Raw genomic sequence first — 26,548 nt, forward strand, 5'->3', positions numbered from 1 at the left:
GTTGTTCGTAACTCTGAAATGCTTGTAATTGTGAACAGAAAGTTATGTGGGTCTTTCAAAAGTTTAGAACTGAACATTGACTTAATATGTAGGACTGATGAATGAAATGGTTTTTAATTGTTCACTTTATTAATGCAACTTCATAAGTAAAGTTTTATGAATGAAATAATATTCATTCATAAAACCGGTTACCCCAATAACTGGCTAAATGACAGTTGAGATGCCTGTTAAGAGCCATAGCTGTTCAGTCAGCTGCCTTTGTAAGTTTCACTATCAATCCAATTCCTGCTTAAATCACTGAGACTTGCACTGTTTCAGTATTGTAATTTCTGTTCACCACTTATTACACTTGCCTACAGTGTAACTTCTGTTCACTGTTTGCCATATTGTAATTCAAACCCCATTTTAAAATGCTTACTCCATTTTGTAAGGGCTTGCTGCAACCTTCATTTTTGCAAACCCTGCTGTAATCTTATTAGTTTAGTTTAGATGTGTGAATGAGGTATGTATGGATGATGGAATCAACCTCCAGCCCCAGCCTGTCCTGATTAAATAGAGTTCAAACATCAACGGCTGAAGATGCAGACAAGAGCCCTAACAAAGTAAGAAGAATCCACCCTAAAAAGAAAAGGTACAATAGAAGGAAGATCAAAGCCCGGTCCAAGGCTGAAAGTCATGTCTGCAATTGACGGGTGATCAATCACCAAACCCAGAGGCAGCATGACACAGCAAGACCTATAGACTCTGGATTCAAACTAAAGCCTACAAAAAGGATGGGTGAGATGGAAAACTTTGGGAGAAGGGTAACATTCTGCTGCCAACATGGAAGGGCATCGGTGCATTCCCAACAGAGACCCAGCTCGTCCTTGTGCCCGGCTTTCCTGGCCAGTTAGCCGCCACAAGCTACGAACCCAAGCTGCAAACTCAAGCAGGACTGGTAACTATGCAGCAGCTGCAGAACATCTGATGGATGTGTGTGTGTGTGAATGTGTGTGTAAGTGTATAGGTATTAGGTATAATGTGTGTGTATAAGAAATAAGTAGTAACAGAAATAAGTAGCCAAACAATGTTGTTTACTGTTATCTTTTATAGTATTATATTTACAATAAATGTGGCATCTTTGCCTTATCCCTCTTAATAAGATCCTGCTGGTTTTTATTGTTATAACAAATACAGCTTTGAAAGTTTACTATGAAGAAAAATGTGTTTTTTGTTTTTTGTTTTTTTCCCCCCCTTTATTTTTTAGTAGTTTAAGTTTAACACAGTACTGAACCATATTTGCTTTTTTGTCTCTGCTGCTACCTGGTTGTGTACTTCTGGTTCCAAATGCAGCATGTGGTTGACTGGTCAGTTTATAACTCTTGTGTTCCTAACTGAGGTTCTACTGTGCATTGATGGCCTAGTATACAAATAAAGTTAGTGTTGTAGAAGATTCTAGCCAATTAAGATGCTCAACTTTCAGTTAATTCATCTTGCTAGCAGATGGCACCATGATGCAACCAAAAAGGCAGGCTCCTGCCTACATTAGGACTTTCTTGCAGGAATATTTAATGTCTGATCATGTTCAAATTGACCAGCTTGCCAGGCCTAGCACTGAGCATGAGTTATCCCCTCTCAGCGCCTGTGTGCTGTCCAAACTGCACGTGCCATCCCCATAGAGCGAGTGAGCATTCCTAGGGCTGCAGGGGCTGAGCAGGATCTCCCCTGCAATTGCTCTTTCTAGCTGTTGTGGGTCACTCTGGCATTAAACACTGGAACTGAGAGAAGGGAAACTCTCTCCTGTCTGTCAACAATCCTCCTGACATGCAGTCAGGGAGGAGGAGGAGGTGGCGGTGGCAGCAAATTGAGGAACAGGGTGGATAGAAGTGTGTGTGTGTGTGGGGGGGAGGAATTGTGGGGCAAGAGCTGCTCAGGAGGAGAGGTGTGAAGGGGGAGGATACAGGATGGGTCTCTAACCACTAGGGCATTCCCCTAAAGAACCTGTAACTGAACAAATATTTATTCTTGAGTCTAAACACTCCTTTGCTGTCTAGCAAATAGCACTTGTGAAGTGTCTCCATCCCCCTCTAGTGGCTAGACGACATAGAAAATACCAGTCTGCTGCCAGTTATTCCATTAGCTCAAGTGGTAGAGGACTGTGCTGTGGATCTAAAGATCCCAACCCTGCTGATTCCACCATTTGGGGATGGGTAATATGGTTCTACAAGACTGTATTTTTTTTTGTTAAACCTTTAAAAACTGTATCCAAGGAACTTGAGTGGTAAGGTTCCAAAGGTGAGCACTCAAAAGTTAGGATATGCCAGAATTCAGGTACAAGAATATGCACAAGTCAACTTTGATTTTGGCATTTTCTAACTTTGAGTGGCTGACTTTGCAACCTTACCATTTTTAAAGTAGATTTTGAATTTGTTATACATAGCTTTGTTATTACATAACATGTTATTCCAGAACATGAGGTGTTAAATCTTAAGCATTTTATTATAAGCAAAGAGATTAAGAGCCCAAGAGAAACCTGCAATAATGTTTCCTTCAGTTACTAAAGACTAGTCAAAAACTTTTACAGCTGCATCTTGAGTTTCTTCCCAGTTTTTTTTTAATCCTCCTGTTTTTCTAATAGTGCTTTCTGTATAACAAAAGCCCCATGATGCCACATGTTCTGTCAATTGGTATATACCTGTGACTTTGTTAACCACAGCTGGGTTAGGCAGCTTCCAATTGCTTCTTATAACCAGGAGATTACTAGCAGCTTCTCTTCCTCCTTGAATGCAGGGTACAACTATTTCTGTACTTCAGATATGGGGTAAAAACTTGCTCAGTAAGACCTAGTGGGAGACCAGCTTTTGCCTCCCTGCTTCAGTTGAGCTGCAGCCACACTGGCTCACTTCTCTTCTGTGGCAGGTGGAAGAGATTAACTTTCTCTCAGCTTCTGGGAGAAGTTAAATTTAGAGGTGGGTGTAGCTAGCTAACCTATCCAAATCACCTTCATTTCACATAAGAAAGAATCCCCAAAGAAGAGGGGACTGGTTATCAAAGATAAAACCTCCCCAGGCTTTTGGGAAAGGGGACAAAATTTGGGTGAGGGATCCCAAATAAGTGATAGTATGGCAAGAAATCTAATTCCTTACTATGCAATTTGAGAGCCTTCCTTCATAGACAAGAAAAATTCCTCAAGCTATGACCATGTCAAATAAGTGTTGCATTGTTTTCTGAACCTAGTGAAATTTTGATGTAGAACTCCAGGAACAGTCATAGGCCATGTGTTAGTTTGCTTTCTTGCTTGCATTCATCTCAACGTTTGTAGTTGACAGCTCCGTTGTTTCACTAAAACAGTAATGGTAATGATTGTGTAGAGAAAAGCCCGTGGCTAGCATTTCACAGGTAGCCCCAGGTTATCCGAACCTGGAATTTGATTCTCTAAAGAACAGAGCAGTGGGGGAATGGGTTCTTGGCAGCTTGTGCTGCTGGGTTCATGAGCTGCTATGCTCTGAACAGTTGGAGTTTTTCAGTGCTCTCATTCTTAAGTCACAAATGCATGGATCACTGTGGCCAAATCAGTCTGATAGGATGGGATGCATCTTCTAGCCAGCTATAGATGGCAGGTGTCTTTAGTAGTTGTAGTTAGTCTGATATCTAGAACTAGTGAGGCGTTGAGTCCAAAATTGCATGTTGCCTTAATTGGAGGAAGCGAGCTCTCTATGGAGATTGTATATGTGGTGAGTTCTCCAAAGCACTTCCTTCTCCCCATCAGCATAACCTATTATCTCCCACTTCATTTTCAGCCAGTTATTTATTCTGGTGCAGATAATACTCTGTGAGATGGTGCTCGTTTTTATATTAGCAAGAGCTAGGTGCCAGTGAATTGCTGACACATCCCATAGGGTCTCATGAATGTCCCAGTGGCTTCATGCTTAATAGGATAAGGGGGAGTATTTTGCGTTGTGGAACTTCACAGGTGAGGTTCCTAGGTGTGGTGTAGTTCACCTTAGTGATCCTCTGGGTTCAGAGTATGAAGGGTTGCAGATTTTTGTGCTCATTCATTCAATACTGCTACATCTCTGAGGAAGGACAGATGTATTTGGTGACTGACTGTATCAAATGAGAAATCCAGCCGTATGTCTGCCCATTGAAAGATGAAGTCATCCATCGGCACAATAAATATGGCTTATCCCGTGTCCTGGCTGAAACTTAATTGTCAATATTCTGGGTCCTTTTCAGTTAACAAATTAGAAGTGACTGTTAGCACCTCTATTGGCTTGCTCACAAATGTGGTCACTGAGTAGCATGTGATAATTTCTCAAGTGTTGGCCATGCCTTTGCCTGGTTCAGTTAGACTTCCTCCTTCAAAGAAGGTGCTAATTATTTCTGGTAGGGGGTCCCAGATATTCCTGACTGTTCCACTAGACATGAAGAGTATGGATCAGAGTAAGCTCGCAGGATTTCCTCTTCCATGAATGGACCAAATTCTTGGATGGAGATACTCTTATGGTATTGTGTTGCAAAGTTAGAATGAATTGAATGAGATCTGTGCCTTAAGATTTTTTCTTGGGGGTGTTAATATTTTTGGATATTCTAGTTAATATTGCCTCACATTACACTCCTTAGAGTTAAAATCTTGTTTAGTGCACTTTCTATTCAGAGGAAAACTTTACAGGACAGATGGGAGTGGGAGGAGAGGTGGTGAGCCAGACAAAAGCTTCAAAGTGAGTACTGCTGACTTGTAACCAATGATCTTCACACTTGTGGGTTTCCTTACTGTAACTATAATTATGAAGTCTATCTGGTCATCTTAACATGCATTTGTGTCCATTTCTCAAAGGGTAAGTTCACTCTATAAACAGTCCATCATACAAACACACCTTAGTGGTAACTGTTGTTCAGGTCAATGGTAAAATTTTATGTAGTCATGTTAAAAGTGCATGGCTTTATGCTAAGCTTCCAGTCAGGCCAAGCATCCTGATTTATCCCCTACTAGTAAACTGGGATTTGTTTTCAGTCCTTAACTAAACAATAAATGCTGATTAAAACCATTCCACTAAGCTCTGAATGATTTAATGTAATAGTCATCACTATTACTGGTTGCTTTCACGTGACTCCAGTGAACACTAGTTTGATCAGCATGAAGTTGTGTGTAATGTTCATGTTATGTGGAATGTCAGCTGTGCTTAGCATTTAATCATCTTGTAAGGTTTTAAAGTTGCTCTTTGAGCGTTGTTTAAGTGGATCCCTACTCAAGCAAATATACATGCCATCAGGTTACAAGCTCTGAACTTGCTCAATAGCACCACTTATGTATGCACCCTCCCTATATACTCATACCAAAGTATATAAGGGGAATCCGCCTTAATTCATAAGCATTGAGCAGAATCTTGGTGATGACCATTGCTTAACTCTTTTTTTTTTTCCTAGGGAAACTACTCTGGGCTTTCAGTTAAGGTAGTCTTAGTAAGTAAGGTCTTCTGTGTTTGGGGCCTCATTTGGCTGTTTTCTTTAGTCTTTATGGTTGCCCATTTATTGTGGGTCTGCTTCCTTGTTTGGGGGACAGTGGAGACTGTCTTCAAGCTATGTCCCCCTGCATTATCATATGCTCATGACAGATGAATACTCCTGGTGTTTGCTCTGCCTTGGAAAAATACAATTCCAAATTCTACTCCATGTGACTGAGCTTCTCCAAATCCATATGTGGAGCATGAGCATAGCTCTCAAGAACAATTTGTGGGAAGTGGCAATGCAGGTCTTATTGCCTACATGTAAGGCACTGAATTGGAACAGACCTTGATGTTGAGTCCAACATCAGCAGTCAAACACTCTACAGCCAGAGAAGCCTTGATGTCAGGTGTCTCAAGGTCCTGTAAAGCAAGTTCCAGTGCATACGAATATTCTGGAGAATTCTCAGATACGACTTTTCCATTCCCCAAATCTTCTGTTAATGGTGTTAGTGCTCAATGGCAGCATTGATGTAAAGTCTTCACAGCAAGTTTGAGGTGCCTTCAAGTGATGCTGTTCTCGGACACCATTATTCTTTGGAACTAAGGGAGAAAAGGTAAAAAGTCTTGAGTCTTGTGATTTCTCCTCTTTCTCCCTCCCTCCCCCGCATAGTAACTGCTTCAACACTGAAAGGTTGGTGTTGGGGAAGAGGGGGGTTGAGGGACTCATTTAGTGACCGGAATCTGATGCCTTGCTTTTGGATATAATCTTGATAGGCAGTTTTCACTGCTGGATGCTTCTACACCATCAGATTTGGTGATTCAAAATGTTGTCTGGCATCTGTGGTGATGGCCTTTTTATTGCCTTTCCATATGGCAGTTTCTTCCTCTGCTGTCCTCAGGAGAGGGCACTCTTTTATTTCTTTTCCATACATCGTCCATTTAGTTCACAAAAATCAGATTGAAGGACCCAGAGGATTAGTCAACCTCACCCTTAATTATGATGGGGTCTGAGGTTCATTCCAGGATATATCTCAACACTGTACACCTGTATTTGGGTAAACAGATGTGCCACTTACAGGATTTGTTAGTCCTTGGATTCCAAAATGGAGATACTATGAGCTCCTTGACCTGATAGAGCAATACAGGCTAAGCAGTTTGGGGTCCAGAAAAGCAGAAGATTCCCCAGTGCCCCAAAAGGATTGCCTCCAGTTAGATCTTCATTTGAGCTTCCATAAGGACTTGTGCATCTCAGGTGTCCTTTATAAAGGTTGTCCATTCTCTAAACAACTAGTAGCTGCATTTAGAAGGACTGTTGCCATCTTCAGTTTCTGGAGGGTTGTCCCCAAACTTAGTCTTTCCATCTGATTTCAAGTTTCCATGAACTCTTAGAGGTGACTTGCTGAACTTTTGGAATTATCTGTGTAATGACAAAGATCTCTGGCTTTTCAGCATCCTTCAATTCAAGCAGTCTTTGAGAGACTTTCTTCAGCTAGATCCTGCATCCCAACCAGAAGTCCCAGAGTACAACAATCTGGTTCCTGACCAGTTAAGCAACTTGGACAGATTCTTCTGTAGAAGTCCAGAAAATGCTGTTAGAAAGCAGAAAACCTTCCATCAAATTTTATTTCATCTGGACAAGATAAAGGATAGGATTCTCTCCAGTTTTCCATTCATTCCCTTTATTCTGGACTGCCTACTTTGCTGCAGTTTATTCTCTTCCTGGGCTTGAGAGTGCACCTGGCTTCAAATTTCTGTCTTCAGTCTCACTAGTATAGAAATCTTCGATAAGCTTTCCTTGTTACAGTGGTGAGACTTTCAAAAGGTATAGATCTGTCATTTTCAGGAGTTGTCCCTGTCCTGGAACTTGCATGTAGTGCAAACCAAATCAGTGGCACCACTCATCTGCTAGGATGTTTTTTACATCCCTTTTTTGTCTTCATTCCTATTACTCTCCAAGCTGATGCATACTCCTTTTCCATTCTCATGCTGATCCATCAGTGTGTTCTATAAAGATAAGATGCTGCTCTGACCTCTCAAAGCTCTTAGCAAAGCCTCTTTATATTAATCTAACTCTATATCTTTCTCCCAGCACCACTTGAGACCAGGAGAGATTAAGCTGCAATATTAAAGTATACAGAGGACCTTTTGTAATGCGTGAAATTTCCAAAGTCTTAGATTTGTGGCTTTCACCCAGACACTAAGTGGTGAAGACTGACTTCTTGCTTGAGAGACCAAGGATCCTAGTATCACTAGGTTGCTTGAGCACATTGACAAGCCCAGGAGGTAAAACTGTCTATCGTGGGCTGGTACTCTTCTGGAAGCGTCTATCTTGTGCTTAAAAAAGAAAAGGAAAACTTGTGTCTGTGGCTCTTGTGGTTGCAAAATCTTAAATGCAAACAAAAGCATTCCTGATGGAATAATAGTAAACTAACAGTGTCTGCCTGAATCTACAGCCTGACGAGCCATATTGTGAATGGCTCCATCTCTGTGTAACTTCAGCATTAACTAATGAAAAGCACAGAGGTACCCTGCTGTAGGAGCAGCTTGGTAATCTACCACTGCTCCTTTCCAGTTCCTACCCATCTGTTCTAAGGTAGCTTCAACAATTTCAGTAAGACTTACTCCTGGGGGAATTGTGTGCCACTGTGCAATGAAGAATTTGCACAGAATTAATGTTCTGCACAGAATTTCATTTTTACATGCAGAATTGGTGCTGCAGAGCTGCTGGCTGCCATTAGGAGCAGCTGGACCCAGCAGAGCCTGGTTCTCCAGCTTGCAAATACAGGACACTGTCAGGGAGAGGGAGCTGGAAGGTTCCAGGCAGCTGTGGTGTCCAGCATGTCCTGAAGGAAGGAGGTGGCTTTGTACTAGCTCAGGACCCAGCATCAGGCTGTTTCTTCTTGCGCATTCTCGAGATCCCTGGGCTCTGGAGAGGAGGGAGTGTGGATGTCTGGGCCAGGGGATGCCTTACGGCTTAGGATCTGGGAGGTGGGTGGTCTGAGAGCACAGGGGCAGATTCTCTCCTTTTCCTCTCTTCCCCCCCCCCCCACGTGTGCCCAGCTGGCACATATGACACACCCAGACTGAGGCACCCAACAAAAAGCATAGCAGGAGCTGGAACTGGGTTGTTGTAGGGGTTTCTTTAATTCTTTACTCCTGGGGAATCTTCTTTGTTGTCTCTATTGTTAGATATACTTGCCTACATTTATTTTGGAATAAATTACCAAAATAATTCAAACTGATATTATATTGTATTATTCTGACAAATAAATATGCAGAGTTTTAAAATAGTGTGCAAGAATTTTTGATTTTTTTTGTTGTTGCAGAATTCCTCCTGAAGTGTAAATACTGTCCTGCTAGGACAGCTATTTAGCATCTTTTAAAAACACTTTCCCCAGAGAGGCAAATAAGCTACCTGGATTATATTGATATGTTTACACAACATTACCCCTTGTAATTAGCTTCTGGAGCAGATGCTTGAGTAGGAGAGCAGTTCACAATCATTGTTCAGTGGGACTTCTCAAACTCTCCTCCCTGGGTTAAAGACTACTTTGTAATCATCTAGTCTGGAACCTTGCAGGTAATGCTCTTACATTTAATTAACATAACTGGTTTTTGTAGGCTCCCTAGTGTTTGTTCTGTATCTCCTTCCCCATAGTCTCTTACAATAGATTCTTGACTTAGTAGGAAGAAGTGAGGCAGTGTAGATCCATATAGGCAACTTCATGTACTTAGTAATTAATTTATCTATTACCAATATTTTTAGGTTTTAAACAACTATGCTAACAAAAGTAGGTTGTAAAATATGTGGGGTAATCCTGTGGTCAGTGTTCTGGCCTTCTATACAAGAGACTGGGTTCACTTCAGAGGCCCAGTAAGTAGTGGGTTCCCTTCCTGCTGTGAGAAAGAGAGACCAACTTAGTTCTACTATACCACCAATAACTGGACCATAGGAGTTACTACAGAGCATTATACTGCTGTGACAACTGTCTCCACAAATTTAGGACTTTTGTCTTTGACAAAGTATTAAATAGAAGCCAGTCTGCTGTCTAAAAATCACTTGAGTGATTGGGCAAATGTTATCCAGTGATGGTAATACTGGTATGTATGTGAATTAAAACAAGCTTCCCCCTGTGAGTACAAAACGCTCCAATCCCAGCCATAGGTTGTTACATTGTTCTGTTAACTTTATTGGAATTGGATAGTAATCTGCATATTTTCTAGAGCAGGGGTCGGCAACCTTTCAGAAGTGGTGTGCCGAGTCTTCATTTATTCACTCTAAGGTTTCGTGTGCCAGTAATACCTTTTAACGTTTTTAGGTCTTTCTAGAAGTCTGTAATATATAACTAAACGCTTGTATGTAAGTAAATAAGGTTTTTAAATGTTAAGAAGCTTCATTTAAAATTAAATTAAAATGCAGAGCCCTCTGGACCGGTGGCCAGGACCCGGGCAGTGTGAGTGCCACTGAAAATCAGCTTGCGTGCTGCCTTTGGCATGCGTGCCATAGGTTGCCTACCCCTGTTAGAATAATATAATTAAGAACTCCTTAGTTTGATTTATTTTTGTTCTGTAAAATGTCTCTCTCTCTTCTCCCTCCCTCCCCCCCCCCCCAAGTAAGGCCAAATGTGATCATCCAAACATCTAGCATAGCTAAACTGAGCAATATGTTCTAGTGAAAATTCGATCCACTACATGATTTGGGTTTTTGCACTTATTGGCTTCATTATCTGAGAATAGCTTGCTTATAGTACATGTTTATATTCCTTTCCATCTTTAAAAAGGAAAACGTATTTTCTAAGGAGAAAAGTGATTACATAAGCTATCTTGTGCTAACTTCCAAGAAGCTTCATACTGAACTACTATAGATAGAATCTACTAGTCAGAGTGAAAATGGCCTCAAATACAGGTAATATTTTACTAACTCCAGATGCTCTTTCCATCAGAGTTCCATTTTCATGGTCTTCCTTGCCATATTTCACTTTTATATAAAACTATCCAATGTAACCTTTAACTTCAGTACATACTTATTTTATCATCTATCCAAGAATTTTAAATTGCAGTTGCTGGCTAATGGTGAGAACTGTACAATGCTAAAATTCTATTGCAGCAACAGTTGTACAAGAAAGCTCCTTCGGGGAGAAGCCATCTTTGTCCTCTTTGTACAATGCCTAGCACAGTGGAGTCCCACTCTGACTTGGGCTCCTAGGCACTATGATGATGATTAGTTTTATTAAAGGTCTGTTATACCTATCTGCCCAATATGTTCTTTCCAACCTTAATGCAAAATAGATGGTTAAACATGAAGACAAAACACATTTTAAATAGGTATCTCCTAATTTACTAATAACTGATCGATACATTTTTTCAAAATGTACAACTAACTTGTTTTTGATTCTTGCTTTTTGTTTACTATTTGTATTTCTCTAACCTGAGTTATAGTGAAGTTGCATCATTAAATCATGCAATGTCAATATTGTAAAAATTGCAGGGAAATATCTAGCTTAAACTTTATATTTTTGATAATTCTACTTGTTGGGACTTCTTACAAAAGCCTCATCAGTCTAGAAAGGTGTCCCTCTAAATCAGCTTGATATATTTCATCGTACAACTGTCAGAAAAGTTCTCAACAATGTGATGTAAGAAAATGCCCTGTTTAAACATGTGCAGGGGGGTTGAGTATAGGACTGAGGATCTTGACTCTTAACCTTCATTAATCTCAAGGTTTTTAAAAAGAGTTGGTACTTCACATGTAAATCTAGCTGCAGGTTATTTCTGATTTACATTTTTGAAAGCTATAATCCATCTGGCATCATGAACAAGTGCACTGTAGGAAAATGGTTAGTAGCCTTCAGACTCTCCAATCAGATTATTTTCAAATGACTGCTTAAATGCATGTATTTTGACCTTTCAGGTGCTGTTAGTGAGTAGTAGTCGGTACCCAGATCAGTGGATTGTACCAGGTGGAGGAATGGAGCCAGAGGAGGAACCAGGAGGTGCTGCAGTCCGAGAGGTTTATGAAGAGGTAAACCTAGATTTAACAGTTCCATTCATATTCGGATAGGGATCTTGAAAAAGGAAAAAAAGAAAAATCAACTTCAGCAACTTCTTTCACAATATAATTTGCCAAAATTCAAATGATCCACAAACTCCAAAGAATTTATAGCTTACTCTATTTCAGACTTAATTTGCATTAAAAATGAGATGAGTCAAAAAATAAATGATCAGAATACGTTGCTATGGAAGTAGGTTATGATCAGTATTTAGATTGAAACCTGGAATTTGCAGACAGTATAGTAAATTCTTAGAATGTGACATGTAAAGGGGTGGGGGGGGGGGAGGTAGTTCTAAAGAAGCCTGCACGATGGTGGTGGGAGGGTGTGGGGACCCTTTCTGCTTATTTTTACCTTAATTTCAGATTTTTCTGTCTTACATGTAAGACATTATGGACTACTGGAGGACTAGTGGGTCTCTTAAATCAAGTAATGAGACCCGAGTAGTTGGAAGGAAAGGGATTCTTAGTGTGTGCCTCACTTTAAAATAATCAAACTCAAATTCCTGACAAAGTATTGAGAAAATGTTTGAATAGTTCACCTCTGCCTCTTCATTTGAGGGCTGAGTTTCTGTTCTAATACAAAAAACTAATGTTTTGGCATCAAGTAATGTGTTTGTATACTTGTGTGAGAACACCATATAGGCAGTAGCTTAGAACCTAAAATTTCTGTAAATGGTTCTGGCAGTGAATATTTCATCTACATGCACAGCTGCTAAAAGCATTGCACCATAAAATTTCTTCCAAGATCATATACAGTAAGTTAAACAGAATTTACAAGTGGTATGTGGTGAACACCAATAGTGGTAATTCTTCAAGAAGAGACTTGATATTTCAACGGTAAAAATAGTGCCTCTGGCCATTATCCATCAATAAAGCAAGACCGGAACAACCCACATTTTTCTTCTAAAGCCAACTTTAGAGGTCTAAGTTTTGATGAACAAACAGTTCCTTTCAGTAGCTTGACACTTAAAGCAAATGATTTTCTTTTAAGTAAACTACTAATCAAGTTTTAAATATTGTGCTTGGGCAAACTAGTTAAAAATACTATCTAAACACAGTTACAGGCTTCACCTGTATCTTTAGTCCGCAGAAATACTTCAAGAATATCATACCTAATTTTTGATAGCTACTTCACAACTAGATATGCATTGCTAGTTTCCAGCTAAAATAAAGTACATCAATGATCAACTGCAGTAAAGTGAAATGTATATAATTAAACTTAAAGTGAAAGTGTCAGATTAACTAATAAATCTCACGACTGGAATATTGGTGTAGAGGGTTATAACTTCAGGAAGGACAGTCAGGTTAAAAAGAAGGTATTGCATTGTACATCAAGAATATATGCATTTGTTCTGACCTCCAGAAGGTGGTGACCAGTGAAGGCCCTGGTTGAAAATAAAAGGGAAAAATACAGGGATGCTGTCCTGGTAAGGGATTTCTATAGATCCTCAAATCAGGAGGAAACAGAGGAGATATTTCTAGAACAAATAATAAAATATCCAAAACACAAGGTAACATACCTCACTGAGGACAAGGGGGCAGTTCACAATTCCAAACGGTTGTTCCAAGCTCTCTGTAGACTCACCAAAACATCTCTCCATTGGTTAAACTAGTTTGCTTTTATGCTTTTTTCCAACTATGATAACTAGCTTTATTTTAAATGAAAGCTGAGATTCTAGAGAACAAGACAGCAGTTTGAGAGGTACTGATAGCTGTATTGCTGCATATTGACATGATCCTAACCCTTGCTGCATGTGTCTCTTGAACAGAAGTAGACACTAGCTGGTTTCTTTAGTAAGCTTTCTGCCTAGGTGTGAAAGACTGCAGTCTGCACTGGCATTCTTTCAACCTTTTATTTAAAATCATAAAAGTCACAGATTTAAAATATTTAGGTATTGCAAGCAAATATTTAATCTGGGCTTCAATTAAATTAATTTGCATTTTAAATCATACTCTTGTTCCAGGTTTAATTATTGCTGTTTTTTATAGTGTAAAACGAGCCTTAAAGGATGGCTTCATCCTCTGACAAACACAACAATTTAAGATCCCTTGACACCTTGCATTCTCTATTGTAGATTGCATTTAGAGGAAAGAAACTTTGTATGTCCCTTGTACCGATATCCATATAATGAGGCATCTGAGTATACTTAAAACGGAATGCAAAACATCTTAAACAGCACTTAAAAAAAAATATGGGTTAAGGAAGAGGCCTTGGCAAGCCATTCCAGAAATTAAGGGTTTCACTTAAAGAATGAAACCCTTGATTGATTAAGTATGGAGGATGGAAATAAAACCGGCTGTGATTGCAAAAGGGAAGGGTCTCCAAAAGTAGTGAAGGATTGGCCAGCTGAAAGGACCAGGCCCTGTCTCTCAGCAAACTTAAATAGGAGTGCCCGAAACAAAGTGAGTCTTGGCATTGTAGAAGATTGAATATAAGGATAGAGATACATAATTATATTAGAAGATCTCTATTAGCTGTAAACACCTGATTATTCTCCCCCCTTCTCTGCAAACATAACCTTCTGCAACAGCTACGTTTCACTGGTGCAACGAAATTTAATGTATTGGTAGTCCCATGTCTGAGAGAACTTTCATAGGGGATTAATTTAGACTAGGAAACTCAATCCAGCAGTTTTTTAAATACATGGAAAATAATAAAACACAAGTGATGGAGGGTTACATAAGTGCCTACAAAAACTTTCCCTAAAAAGTGTTCTGCAGTATGTGTGATACCTAACTGCAGTTCTGCATTATTTGCAGCAATTGTTTCCTGCAGGAGAAACTCATTGGATTTTACTTTGTGAGCATGCAAACAAGTGCAGAATATTGTCACATCAGAAAGTAAATGACTGCTTGGTTATTCAGCCTCTTTGGGATATAAATCTGGCAAAGCTTGGATGCCATATTAATTTCAGCTCACAAAATCAAAGTTCAAAGCTTTTAACTGTTATAAAATATACAGAAGTTTGCTTCACTAAACTACATAACTACAGCATGGGTTTTGCTCCATCTACAGGAAACAGGAGGTAAGACTGTCAGTACTGTTGCCTGACACTGCTATATATATAAATCAGCTGATGGCCTATGACTCCTAGGTCTGAAAGATTACAGGCTAAAACTGAATTTATCTTCCAATTTAGATGCATGTTAAAGGCCACCGATATTTGGGAATGCATAAAATCTGATAAAGGAATGTCTTAAACTAAACTTTCTGGCATCAGACACTTCAAAAGAACTGCAAAGAGGTATTTCAAAGCAGTGACTTGACAGTCCTATCCTGCATAGGAGTAACAAGCTAACACTGACTATTTGACTCCCAAAACCTGAATAAAGGCTCTAACTTGCTATTGCACCTGTACAAACACAATTCTACAAGGAAAACCACAAACAATTCAACTCCATTCTCACCTTTTCTGTTGTAACTAGTGGACAGCTTCCAACAAAAACTACACTTCTCTTTAGGCAAACTAGAGCCCTGGAGATGGACTATAACCAAAAAAAATGGTTATAGGTGGCTTCTGACTGCTTATCCTACTTAACCCAGTCATGGTTAGTTGTTCAAATGGAAGCTCTCTTAAGAGTGGATTTTACTAGAACCTGCTAGTGTATATTCCTGGCCTTTCCTCAAAATTAGGACAGGGAAATGCTTTTCAATTCAGTTCTTCAAAGAAGCTACCCATAGCTACTTAACACAACATGTTAAACCACTATATGCATAGTAGCTTGAGACACTTGCTGTTCAGTGGAAATCAAGAAATCAAATGCCACCTACTGTTTTTCTTCAGAGAAGCCTGGTTCACTTATCTTCAGGAGCATATTGTCTGTTTAGGATTTAATAGGAAAAGCTTACCCCATAAGCATAAAGGTATTCAATATTGATCAGTCTAACTTGTAGCGTTGCTTATGCAGAACATTCTTAACTGAAACCTGGTGCTGGATGCCAGTGGTGTTATATTAGAGTACCACTGAGGGGAATCTTCTCCCCTTTCTCTTAATGCTGAAGAGTTGCCATAAAACTGTCCTAAGTAACATGTCAGCGCAAAAGCTGTTCATAGATTCATAGTTCTAGGACTGGAAGGGACCTCGAGAGGTCATCGAGGCCAGTCCCCTGCCCGCATGGCAGGACCAAATACTGTCTAGACCATCCCTGATAGACATTTATCTAACCTACTCTTAAATATCTCCAGAGATGGAGATTCCACAACCTCCCTAGGCAATTTATTCCAGTGTTTAACCACCCTGACAGGAACTTTTTCCTAATGTCCAATGTAGACCTCCCTCACTGCAGTTTAAGCCCATTGCTTCTTGTTCTATCCTTAGAGGCTAAGGTGAACAAGTTTTCTCCCTCCTCCTTATGACACCCTTTTAGATACCTGAAAACTGCTATCATGTCCCCTCTCAGTCTTCTCTTTTCCAAACTAAACCCAATTCTTTCAGCCTTCCTTCATAGGTCATGTTCTCAAGACCTTTAATCATTCTTGTTGCTCTTCTCTGGACCCTCTCCAATTTCTCCACATTTTTCTTGAAATGCGGTGCCCAGAACTGGACACAATACTCCAGCTGAGGCCTAACCAGAGCAGAGTAAAGCGGAAGAATGACTTCTCGTGTCTTGCTCACAACACACCTGTTAATACATCCCAGAATCATGTTTGCTTTTTTTGCAACAGCATAACACTGTTGACTCATATTTAGCTTGTGGTCCACTATAACCCCTAGATCCTTTCTGCTGTACTCCTTCCTAGACAGTCTCTTCCCATTCTGTATGTGTGAAACTGATTTTTTCTTCCTAAGTGGAGCACTTTGCATTTGTCTTTGTTAAACTTCATCCTGTTTAACTCAGACCATTTCTCCAATTTGTCCAGATCATTTTGAATTATGACCCTGTCCTCCAAAGCAGTTGCAATCCCTCCCAGTTTGGTATCATCCGCAAACTTAATAAGCGTACTTTCTATGCCAATATCTAAGTCGTTAATGAAGATATTGAACAGAGCCGGTCCCAAAACAGACCCCTGCGGAACCCCACTTGTTATGCCTTTCCAGCAGGATTGGGAACCATTAATAACAACTCTCTGAGTATGGTTATCCAGCCAGTTATGCACCCACCTTATAGTAGCCCCATCTAAATTGTATTTGCCTAGTTTATCGATAAGAATATCATGCGAGACCGTATCAAATGCCTTACTAAAGTCTAGGTATACCACATCCACAGCTTCTCCCTTATCCACAAGACTCGTTATCCTATCAAAGAAAGCTATCAGATTGGTCTGACACGATTTGTTCTTTACAAATCCATGCTGGCTATTCCCTATCACCTTACCACCTTCCAAGTGGTTTGCAGATGATTTCCTTAATTACTTGCTCCATTATCTTCCCTGGCGCAGAAGTTAAACTAACTCGTCTGTAGTTTCCTGGGTTGTTTTTATTTCCCTTTTTATAGATGGGCACTATATTTGCCCTTTTCCAGTCTTCTGGAATCTCTCCCGTCTCCCATGATTTTCCAAAGATAATAGCTAGAGGCTCAGATACCTCTTCTATTAGCTCCTTGAGTATTCTAGGATGCATTTCATCAGGCCCTGGTGACTTGCAGGCATCTAACTTTTCTAAGTGATTTTTAACTTGTTCTTTTTTTATTTTATCTGCTAAACCTACCCCCTTCCCATTAGCATTCACTATGTTAGGCATTCCTTCAGACTTCTCAGTGAAGACCGAAACAAAGAAGTCATTAAGCATCTCTGCCATTTCCAAGTTTCCTGTTACTGTTTCTCCCTCTTCGCTGAGCAGTGGGCCTACCCTGTCTTTGGTCTTCCTCTTGCTTCTAATGTATTGATAAAAAGTTTTCTCATTTCCCTTTATTCCTGTAGCTAGTTTGAGCTCATTTTGTGCCTTTGCCTTTCTAATCTTGCCCCTGCATTTCTGTGTTGTTTGCCTATATTCATCCTTTGTAATCTGTCCTAGTTTCCATTTTTTATATGACTCCTTTTTATTTTTTAGATCATGCAAGATCTCGTGGTTAAGCCAAGGTGGTCTTTTGCCACATTTTCTATCTTTCCTAACCAGCGGAATAGCTTGCTTTTGGGCCCTTAATAGTGTCCCTTTGAAAAACTGCCAACTCTCCTCAGTTGTTTTTCCCCTCAGTCTTGATTCCCATGGGACCTTACCTATCAGCTCTCTGAGCTTACCAAAATCCGCCTTCCTGAAATCCATTGTCTCTCTTTTGCTGTTCTCCCTTCTACCCTTCCTTAGAATTGCAAACTCTATGATTTCATGATCACTTTCACCCAAGCTGCCTTCTACTTTCAAATTCTCAACAAGTTCCTCCCTATTTGTTAAAATCAAGTCTAGAACAGCTTCCCCCCAGTAGCTTTTTCAACCTTCTGAAATAAAAAGTTGTCTGCAATACAGTCCAAGAACTTATTGGATAGTCTGTGCCTCACTGTGTTATTTTCCCAACATATATTTGGATAGTTGAAGTCCCCCATCACCACCAAATCTTGGGCTTTGGATGATTTTGTTAGTTGTTTAAAAAAAGCCTCATCCACCTCTGCCACCTGGTTAGGTGGCCTGTAGTAGACTCCTAGCATGACATCACCCTTGTTTTTTACGCCTTTTAGCCTAACCCAGAGACTCTCAACACTTCCGTCTCCTCTGTCCATCTCCACCTCAGTCCAAGTGTGTACATTTTTAATATATAAGGCAACATCTCCTCCCTTTTTCCCCTGTCTATCCTTCCTGAGCAAGCCGTACCCATCCACACCAACATTCCAATCATGTGTATTATCCCACCAAGTTTCAGTGATGCCAACAATGTCATAGTTGTATTTATTAGCACTTCCAGTTCCTCCTGCTTATTACCCATACTTTTCGCATTTGTATATAGGCATCTAAGATACTGGTTTGATCTTGCCTCCCAGTTTTGTCCTGACCCTCCTTTCTCTCTGCCAATATAGCCCACACTCCCTCTCGTTTCTGACCCATCTCCCAGGTCTCAGTGTTCCCCACTTACCTGTGGGCTTTGCTCACCTGTCCCCGTCGAACCTAGTTTAAAGCCCTCCTCACTAGGTTAGCCAGTCTGTGTCCAAATAGGGTCTTTCCCCTCCTCGAAAGGCAAACGCCATCTCTGCCTAGCAGTCCTTCCTCAAAAAGCATCCTGTGGTTGAGGAAGCCAAAGCGCTCCTGGCGACACCATCTTCGCAGCCAGGCATTCACTTCCATGTTGATATGCTTGTTCCCGGTCTGATTTATCTTGACTTCATTTTGGCTGATTCAGAGAAGAAATTAGAGTTTGAGTTGGGTATCAGTCTGTTGGCTCACTAATTTATGATCTTCCATAGCAGAGATGCTCAAGCCTTGTATACTCAAGGTTTGCTGGCATAGTTATGTCGGGGGGGAATAAAACACCTAATGAAAGTCCTAGTATAAATGCAGCATACCAGCAAAAAGGTCATTTGGTTGAAAGAGTCTATTTTGTTTAGGGGAAGGTGAACTGGTGTAAGTAACCCCAGCAAACCTTTCCTACTGTAGACAAGGCCTTAGGCTTATTTGAAAATCCCGGCCTGAAGTCTTATCTTCTGAAGCATCTTATGGTTTAGTAAGTGTTGAGTATTTGGAAAGAGCTTTTTGAATATGGCTATGTAGACCATATTGGATTCCTTTCTGTGTTACATGAAATCCTGAAATTCATACTAAAATATACTTCTAAGCTGTTTTTCATTAAATAGTTCTCTAGGATTCTTCTATAGTTTAGATTTGGGAATAGTGGAATGAACAAGCCACGATCCTGCAATTAAAATTGTACATTTGAACAGCTCAAGTATTCGCTAAAGGAACACTTAAATACTTGGTTTTGCTCACTGTTCATACTGAAATATCAAGGAGATCATGACAAACACTGCTTTTAGTCACGAAATATTTGCTATGAACTAGAATTTAAAAGTAGAGACCATTCAGGAACTTTTGCAGCCACCGTAGTTGACAGTATAGTTTGACCTTTGTTTGTGAACTGTTAAATATTAGAATAAGTTAGTTTAGACCCGTTTGTAAAGTTTATTGTAGTTAGTGAGGTTCAAGGTATAGATGGGTTTTCTTACATCCTCCACCTTCTGCGCAAGGGCTAGATACCCTGCACTTAGGTATAAATGGGCAAAGGCAAGTCTACAGGATTTAAAATAGGCACTGCTGTATTGCAAGATGCATAACAATGACACACTTGAGGTGCCTCATGCTTGGGAGAGGGACGTGTGCTGAGCACTGTTCAGTGTGCAAAACTTCAGACACACACCCTGAGGGCAAGAAAAGTCAGATGGAAACTTCATTTCTTAAACATTCATGCAAGCATCTGATCCCAGTAGGCAACTGAAGAGGCCACCTTCCCATGTCACTCATTTGTCCAGTGAGCCATGATGTCACCCCAAGTTTGAGGGACATTCAGAAACCTTGCTCCTATGCCCTGATTTTGGCACAGGAGAGGGGAGGTAAAGAGCATCCCTCTAAGGATCAGGGAAGGACCTAGCTTTCCCTTCTCAGCCAGAAGACACAGCCCCTCCTAAAGCTCCCATACATCAGAGCTTCAAGGCTGAGCCTCGCCCAAGCTCCAAGGCAAAATTGGTACAAAAGATGGTAGCTTTCCACAACAAACACCACACTGCTACTGGTACCATTCAGGCGGCTGATCCTACACTAACTCTGGGTGGTGCTGTGCTGATGAATGCAGTACTGAGGAAAACTTTGGCACTGACCACTGAAGAGCCAAGGTACCAACACTCTTCTCTGCACTGACAGTTCTACACACCAGCAGACTTAGCTGTGGGAACAGTACCAGAGTCTCCAATCCTGGACAGACTTAGAGGCAATCAATAGATAGACAGGTCCCTCATGACTGATCAGAACCAGCCATACATCTGACTGAGAACAAGACACCTGAATGGCATGCCCCACTTATGGAGGAGGATTTTTGCCATTTTTGCCTCCCAGGGAGCACCGCAGACCATCCTCAATGAAATATGACCCATCTCTACTGAGGATAGCACCGTGGGACCTGGCTATGCAATGGAGGAAGGAATCCCATAGTTTTTCAGAGTCCAGAAGGGCACCATCAAGCTGGTTTACACATCTCCCCCCCCCCCCCCCCCCCCCCCACAGTGCTCCTATCAACATTGACTCTATTAGGACCTCTTGAAGTGTCAAACCATATGTCATAAAGCAGGCTTCCAAAATAGACTAGAGGACAGATAAGTACTTGATATTTGGGTACCTTTTATTAATACTCTTAAGTACATTCACCTGCAAGAAAAGTATACCCATCCAATTTCTTTGAGTATTAATATTTGGTAGATGTGCCTGGTCTACTAAATGTGTACGGGTAGAGATTTCACTCGTTTTAAGTGATTTTATTAAATTGACATGTCATGCTCACTCTCTAATATAGAATCCTAGAACTGGAAGGGACCTTGAGAGGTCATCTAGTCCAGTCCCCTGTGCTCAAGGCAGGAGTAAGTATTATCTGGACCATCCCTGACTGGTGTTTGTCCAACCCACTCTTAAAAATCCCCGGTGATGGAGATTCCACAACCTTCCTAGGCAATTTATTCCACTCTCACGGGAAGTTTTTCCTAATGTCCAACCTAAACCGCCCTTGCTGCAATTTAAGCCCATTGCTTCTTGTCCTTTCCTCAGAGGTTAAGAACAACAGTTTTTCTCCCTCCTCCTTGTAACAACCTTTTATGTACTTGAAAACTGTTATCATGTCCCCTGTCTTCTCTTCTCCAGACTAAACAAACCCAATTATTTCAATCTTCCCTCATAGGTCATGTTTTCTAGATCTTTAATCATTTTTGTTGTTCTTCTCTGGACTTTCTCCAACTTTTCCACATCTTTCCTGAAATGTGGCACCCAGAACTGGACACAATACTCCAGTTGAAGCCTAATCAGCACAGAGTAGAGGGGAAGAATTACTTCCTGTGTCTTGTATTAGCAGGAGTATTGTAAGCATCCCAGAATGTTTGTTGTTTTTGCAAGTGTTACTGACTCATATTTAGCTTGTGATCCACTCTGACCCCCATATCCCTTTCCACAGTACTCCTTCCTAGGCAGTCATTTTCCATATGGTAACACCCTGTCAAATACAAGGATCTGATGACTAGTATGTATAATGTTTCTTTAAAACAAAAGCTGTAATGAGGTTTCTTAAAGGACTGACCCATGCCTTTCAACCAGATAGATTCCCCTGTTCTGTAGGATCTCTGTCACACTAGCTGGCTTAATGGGTCCTCCCTTTGAGCCCATGGCTACCTCTCCATGAAGTCTACCCTCCTGATGCCCCATTGGCCAGAAGAATAGGAGATCCAGGTCCTTATGTGGAGTGGTCCTTTTTAAACAAGTAAAGGTTACAGTGAGGCGGTATCTGAAATTCCTGCCTAAGAATGATTAGCCCATTTATATTGATCAGCCCATTCTTCTGCCAGTTTCTCTTCCCAAACAATGTTCTTCACTGAAAGCTTCATGTGCTCGATGTGGTTAGAGCATTGTCCTTTTGCCTACCTAGGATCTTGCCAAAGCTATTTGTCACATGTGCAGAAGATGACAAACTAGTAGCCATGCAGATGCTGTCTAAATGGGTTTTGGACTGCACAAGTGCCTGCTGTCTAAGAAATTCCCTTGGACACATTAAGTCTGACTCAACTCAAACCCAGGTGACGACTGCTGCTGCCACCTTGAACAATGTCCCCTTGACTGAGATTTGTAGGGCAGCAACTTGGAGTTCACTCCACACTTCTACCACCCTACATCCATACCTTGGTGCAGGCCTCTAGATCAGATGCAAGCTTCGCAAGGGTGGTCCTCCAATCTGTATAAATAGGACTCTTGCCCACCTCCAGGAACAGGATACTGTGAGGACAATTACTCAAAAGAACAATTTATTTACCTTACAGTAACTCTGATTCTTTAAGATGTGTTGACCATACAGATTCCATGATCCATCCTCTTTCCCTGCTAACTTGGGATTCTTCATTGGCAAAAGAACTGAGGTGTTTGAGGCTGCCCCACCCCTTATTCCCTCAGCTCTGGTGGTCATGAGGGTATCCAGGACCCAAGCACTGCTCCAAGACATTGCTATTCAAAAGAATCCAATCTTTGTGCACATGCGCCATATGCACACAAAAGGGGAATCTGTGTGGACAACTCAGAACCATGGTAACTGTAAGGTAAATAACCATTCTTTTCTAACTTTTTGGTAAGTGAGTTTTGTAAATGCCCTGAAACGTCAAATCTAGTCACATTCTGCTGAAGACTTTGTTTATTAAACATTCCAGGAGTAAACACTAAAACTATTCTAAAACTCTTGAGATTGTCTTGAGTAGAACTTTTAATGAGTTTAAAATCTCTCCCCTTGTTAAGAGATGGGGAGGAGGGGAAAACTTCTATTTTTACCACAGAAGAGCGCCAAATATAAAATTGAATCATTTCACTCCTGTCTTTAAACTGGCATTTTGATCAAAACAAGCTCTTTAAAAAAATAAGTGACTTATTTTTGTGAGAACTCTACTTTCATGGATGCCACAATAGTTTTAAGGGACACTGTTCTGATTTTTAAAAAAAAGACTGTCAGTGGGATTGGGACTGGAACAATATAACTTGCAGAACACATTTACAAGGCTTTATGCTAGCTAATGGATAAGCATTCAGTAATGAGCACATTTGGTGACACAGCTGACCCTTTTAAGATCAGCATAGGGCTTCCTTCACCCTAAAAGTGCTACCCAGCCACCTTGATCTTCTGCTAGTGGTAGGATATTCTAGTCCCCACTACTATGTTTGCAGCAGTTGTTTTTTTTTTTTTGTAAACAATTTTAACAGGGCTCCAGGTAGTTCTTCGTAAAGTTCTGGCCACTTATAAAAGCAGCTGGAAACATCTGCTCCGTTGAAACTAGCCATCTCTAAAGACAACCACTTGGGAACCACTCAACTAGGATAAGCTTCAAATTCCTGATATCAACTCAGTTCAAAACTTTGCAATTTATTTCTATAACCTATTCTTGTGCATAATTTGAAATTAAGATTAAGATTTTATAATGCCACCTCTAACTGAAACTGAATCACTTTTTGGAGGTATTTGCCTTCAAAAGGGCCATTTTGTAGAAAACCTCTAGTAAAAGAAGCCAGACAAACCAGAAGACTGACTACTTTTAGATTTAAGTTGTGAACAAGAAAGTCTCCCAAAGCCCAGGCAAACTACAGTAAATTCTTAAATGTGATTCAGTAATTTCTGAGATTTTTAAATATGAAAACAGAACAAGTATTTATGTAGATGTTGCAACAATACATCCTTTGTATACAGTATTCAGGCAACAGCTCTTAGTCCCTGAAACCCCATGTTATGAGTAGTAAGATGAAAGCTAGCCTGTTTGACAGCATGTCAGGGGCTTCTTATCTAATAGTATCTCTAAACTGAAAGCATGTGGATTGCCTTTCTGTATAATTTAACCTTACTTCTTTGTAAAGAATTCCAATTTTTCACAAATAGGGGCTTAAATGGGCAAAAACCAGGAAACTCTCTAAACTGCCTGATGTTTGGTGATATGTTTCCATTTTGGGAGACTCTTTTTATACTGTACACAATACAATATTTAAGCAGAAAATCTTAGACTATGCCAACTGTCCGTCAATTTAAGAAACCAGGTATACTTAATAACATGGGCCGTAAAACTTAGGAAACCTTAAGTTGCTATTGTGTAGTAGCAGTTTTCAAAACAGCCGCACCACCTGTCAGAGGCAAGAACACAAACCATACTGTCCCTATAAGGACTGCATCAGTGCAGAAATCCTCTGTACCACCAACTTCTAAACAACCCTTGTCAGACTGTCCATGTTGAGTAAGGTTGCCCATTTTCTCAGTACAGAGAAGTCAACATTGACAAGCCCCGCTAGTACTGATCACCATGGCACTGCAGGAGTTTGTTTTTTCAGGGACCTTGTGGTATCTGAGATTCCTGTAGTCCCCTCTACTCAAATACCAGAATCAACACCACAGAGGCATTCACTTCCACTCTCCTTATCAGCATCATGAGTATCCAGCATATCCTCAGGATGGCTGCCTGGTCACTTTCTCAGCATTTTCACCATGGTTCCTCTGTCCACAAATTGGCGACTTCCCCGATATACCCTCGCTCTGAGCCTCCACTCCCATACTATAACCAGCCACGGGTTCCACTACACCAGTGGCCATATTGGGATCTGTGGGCAGTCTACAGGCCCCATACTTCCCATGTATCTATTGTCACCCACTGGGAGTCTGAGGCACTGTCTTTCAGCCTCTATATCCAGAGCCTCAGAACCTTGTGAGGAAACTTGAACAGGAGACCAGACTAGGAGAGGAGGCCACACCACAAACAAATCTCGTACTCCCCAGACAAGGCGGTGATGCCCCCTCCACTGTCCAGGGCAAACTATTTCAAACTCTTTCAGGACTTCACAAAGAGGGTGACAGACACTGTAGATCCTTCTCGTGGAGGTGAAGGATACCTGCCCTAAGTTGTTGGACATACTGCACACGTCATCCTCGAGGATCACCCTCCTGATTAACTTGGTGCTTTTGGGTCCAGCTGAGGTAATATGGCAAACACCAGCCTCAGTCACACCAGCATGCAAATGGCTGACTTAAAAACTACATACATGCCCAAGGATACAGAATTCTTTTTTTCACACCGTCCATGTAATTTCATCGTTGTGGATGCAGTGAATTCCTATGGCCACCACCATCACACAAAATACCCCCATAAGATAGGGACTGGGAAAGACTTTACTTATTTGGAAGGCAAGCATACTTTTTGATAACCTTGCTTCAGAATTGCAAATTACCAGGCCTTTATGGCAAAATATGACCACATGAATTATGCCAAACAATGTTTTTATTGGCCACCTGCCAGGAGCACAATGAGAACATTATTCATGAAGGGCAGTTAGTGGAGAGAACAGCACTCCAGACTGCACTAGGTGCTGCAGATACAGCGGCCCGCTCAGTATCACAGCAGTCATAACCATGATGCCTGTCGCATCACACCTGTTGGGTCAGTACCTTCTTTGGCAGCCAACTTTTGAGGGCTCCAAATTGTTTGCAGATAAGTGACACGTACTCCACCTTCTCAAAGACTCTAGGGCCACACTGAAGTGTTTGGGGATCTACACACTGGGACAGAAAAGAATTTAGTCCTCCGTCTTCTGACAAATCATGGCTGCCCCAGTACCTGCTGCAGCGCTATTATGAACCACAACAAAAGAAGTCTAAAGTTGAGAGGTGTAAACAGACTCTCAATCCTCAACATCCCAGCCTTTTACCTCAAAATACCAATTTTGATGCTCTGATTAAGGCCCTGAGAGACCACTCCGTACAACAACTGCAACTCACTAACCATTTGCATCCCTTTTGGATGCTGCCTTGCTCTGTTCCTCCAAAATTCGGAAAACTGACTGATGGGTCTTGGATAGAGAATCCATTGGAGACTCCATTTCACCTCCCTCTCTCCCTGTCCCTCTTCAGGGACCCTTCTCAAGAGTGACTGTTAAGATGAGAAATAGGTTACCTGCTATGCCTGGGAGCCATAGAACCCATTCTGGTACACCTCCGAGGCAAAGGCTTTTATTCCGATATAGCCTGATCCCCACGAAAAGAGGTTAGAGACCATACTAGACCTCATAGCATTGAACAAATATGTGAATGCACACATCCAGGATGGTCACACTAGCAGCGATTTAAAAAAAAAAAAAAAAAAAAAAAAAAAAACTCTAGAACACAGACTTGGTTCTTGCCCACTACCTCGAGGATGCCTATTTCCACATATCAGTTTAACCATCCAACAGATGATCCCTGAGGTTTACCCTAGGTCAGGACCATTACCAGTAGAGAGTACTTCCTTTTGGCCTTTCATCAGCTTCCAGAGTATCTTCCAAGGTCCTCTCCATAGTAGCAGCTCATCTACGCTCGCAGGGAATCATGATTTACCCATACTTAGGCAGCTGTCTCCTCAGAACCCTCTCCTTCGAAGATGCCCTACGGGCCATCCAGGGAACTATGGAT

General features: G+C 41.0%; 1 protein-coding gene across 2 annotated transcripts in view; it reads left to right on the forward strand.

The window, feature by feature from the left end:
- NUDT4 (nudix hydrolase 4) overlaps nucleotides 1-26,548 on the forward strand; it is a 56,136-nt gene that overhangs the window by 8,000 nt on the left and 21,588 nt on the right. For both annotated transcript variants that reach the window (XM_065399283.1, XM_065399291.1), the window contains exon 2: nucleotides 11,338-11,448. In XM_065399283.1, the coding sequence (XP_065255355.1) occupies nucleotides 11,338-11,448 (111 nt within the window). The remainder of the gene's footprint in view (nucleotides 1-11,337; nucleotides 11,449-26,548) is intronic.

This window comes from Emys orbicularis, chromosome 1, assembly GCF_028017835.1.
Source record: "Emys orbicularis isolate rEmyOrb1 chromosome 1, rEmyOrb1.hap1, whole genome shotgun sequence".
NCBI classification, from domain to species: Eukaryota; Metazoa; Chordata; order Testudines; family Emydidae; genus Emys; species Emys orbicularis.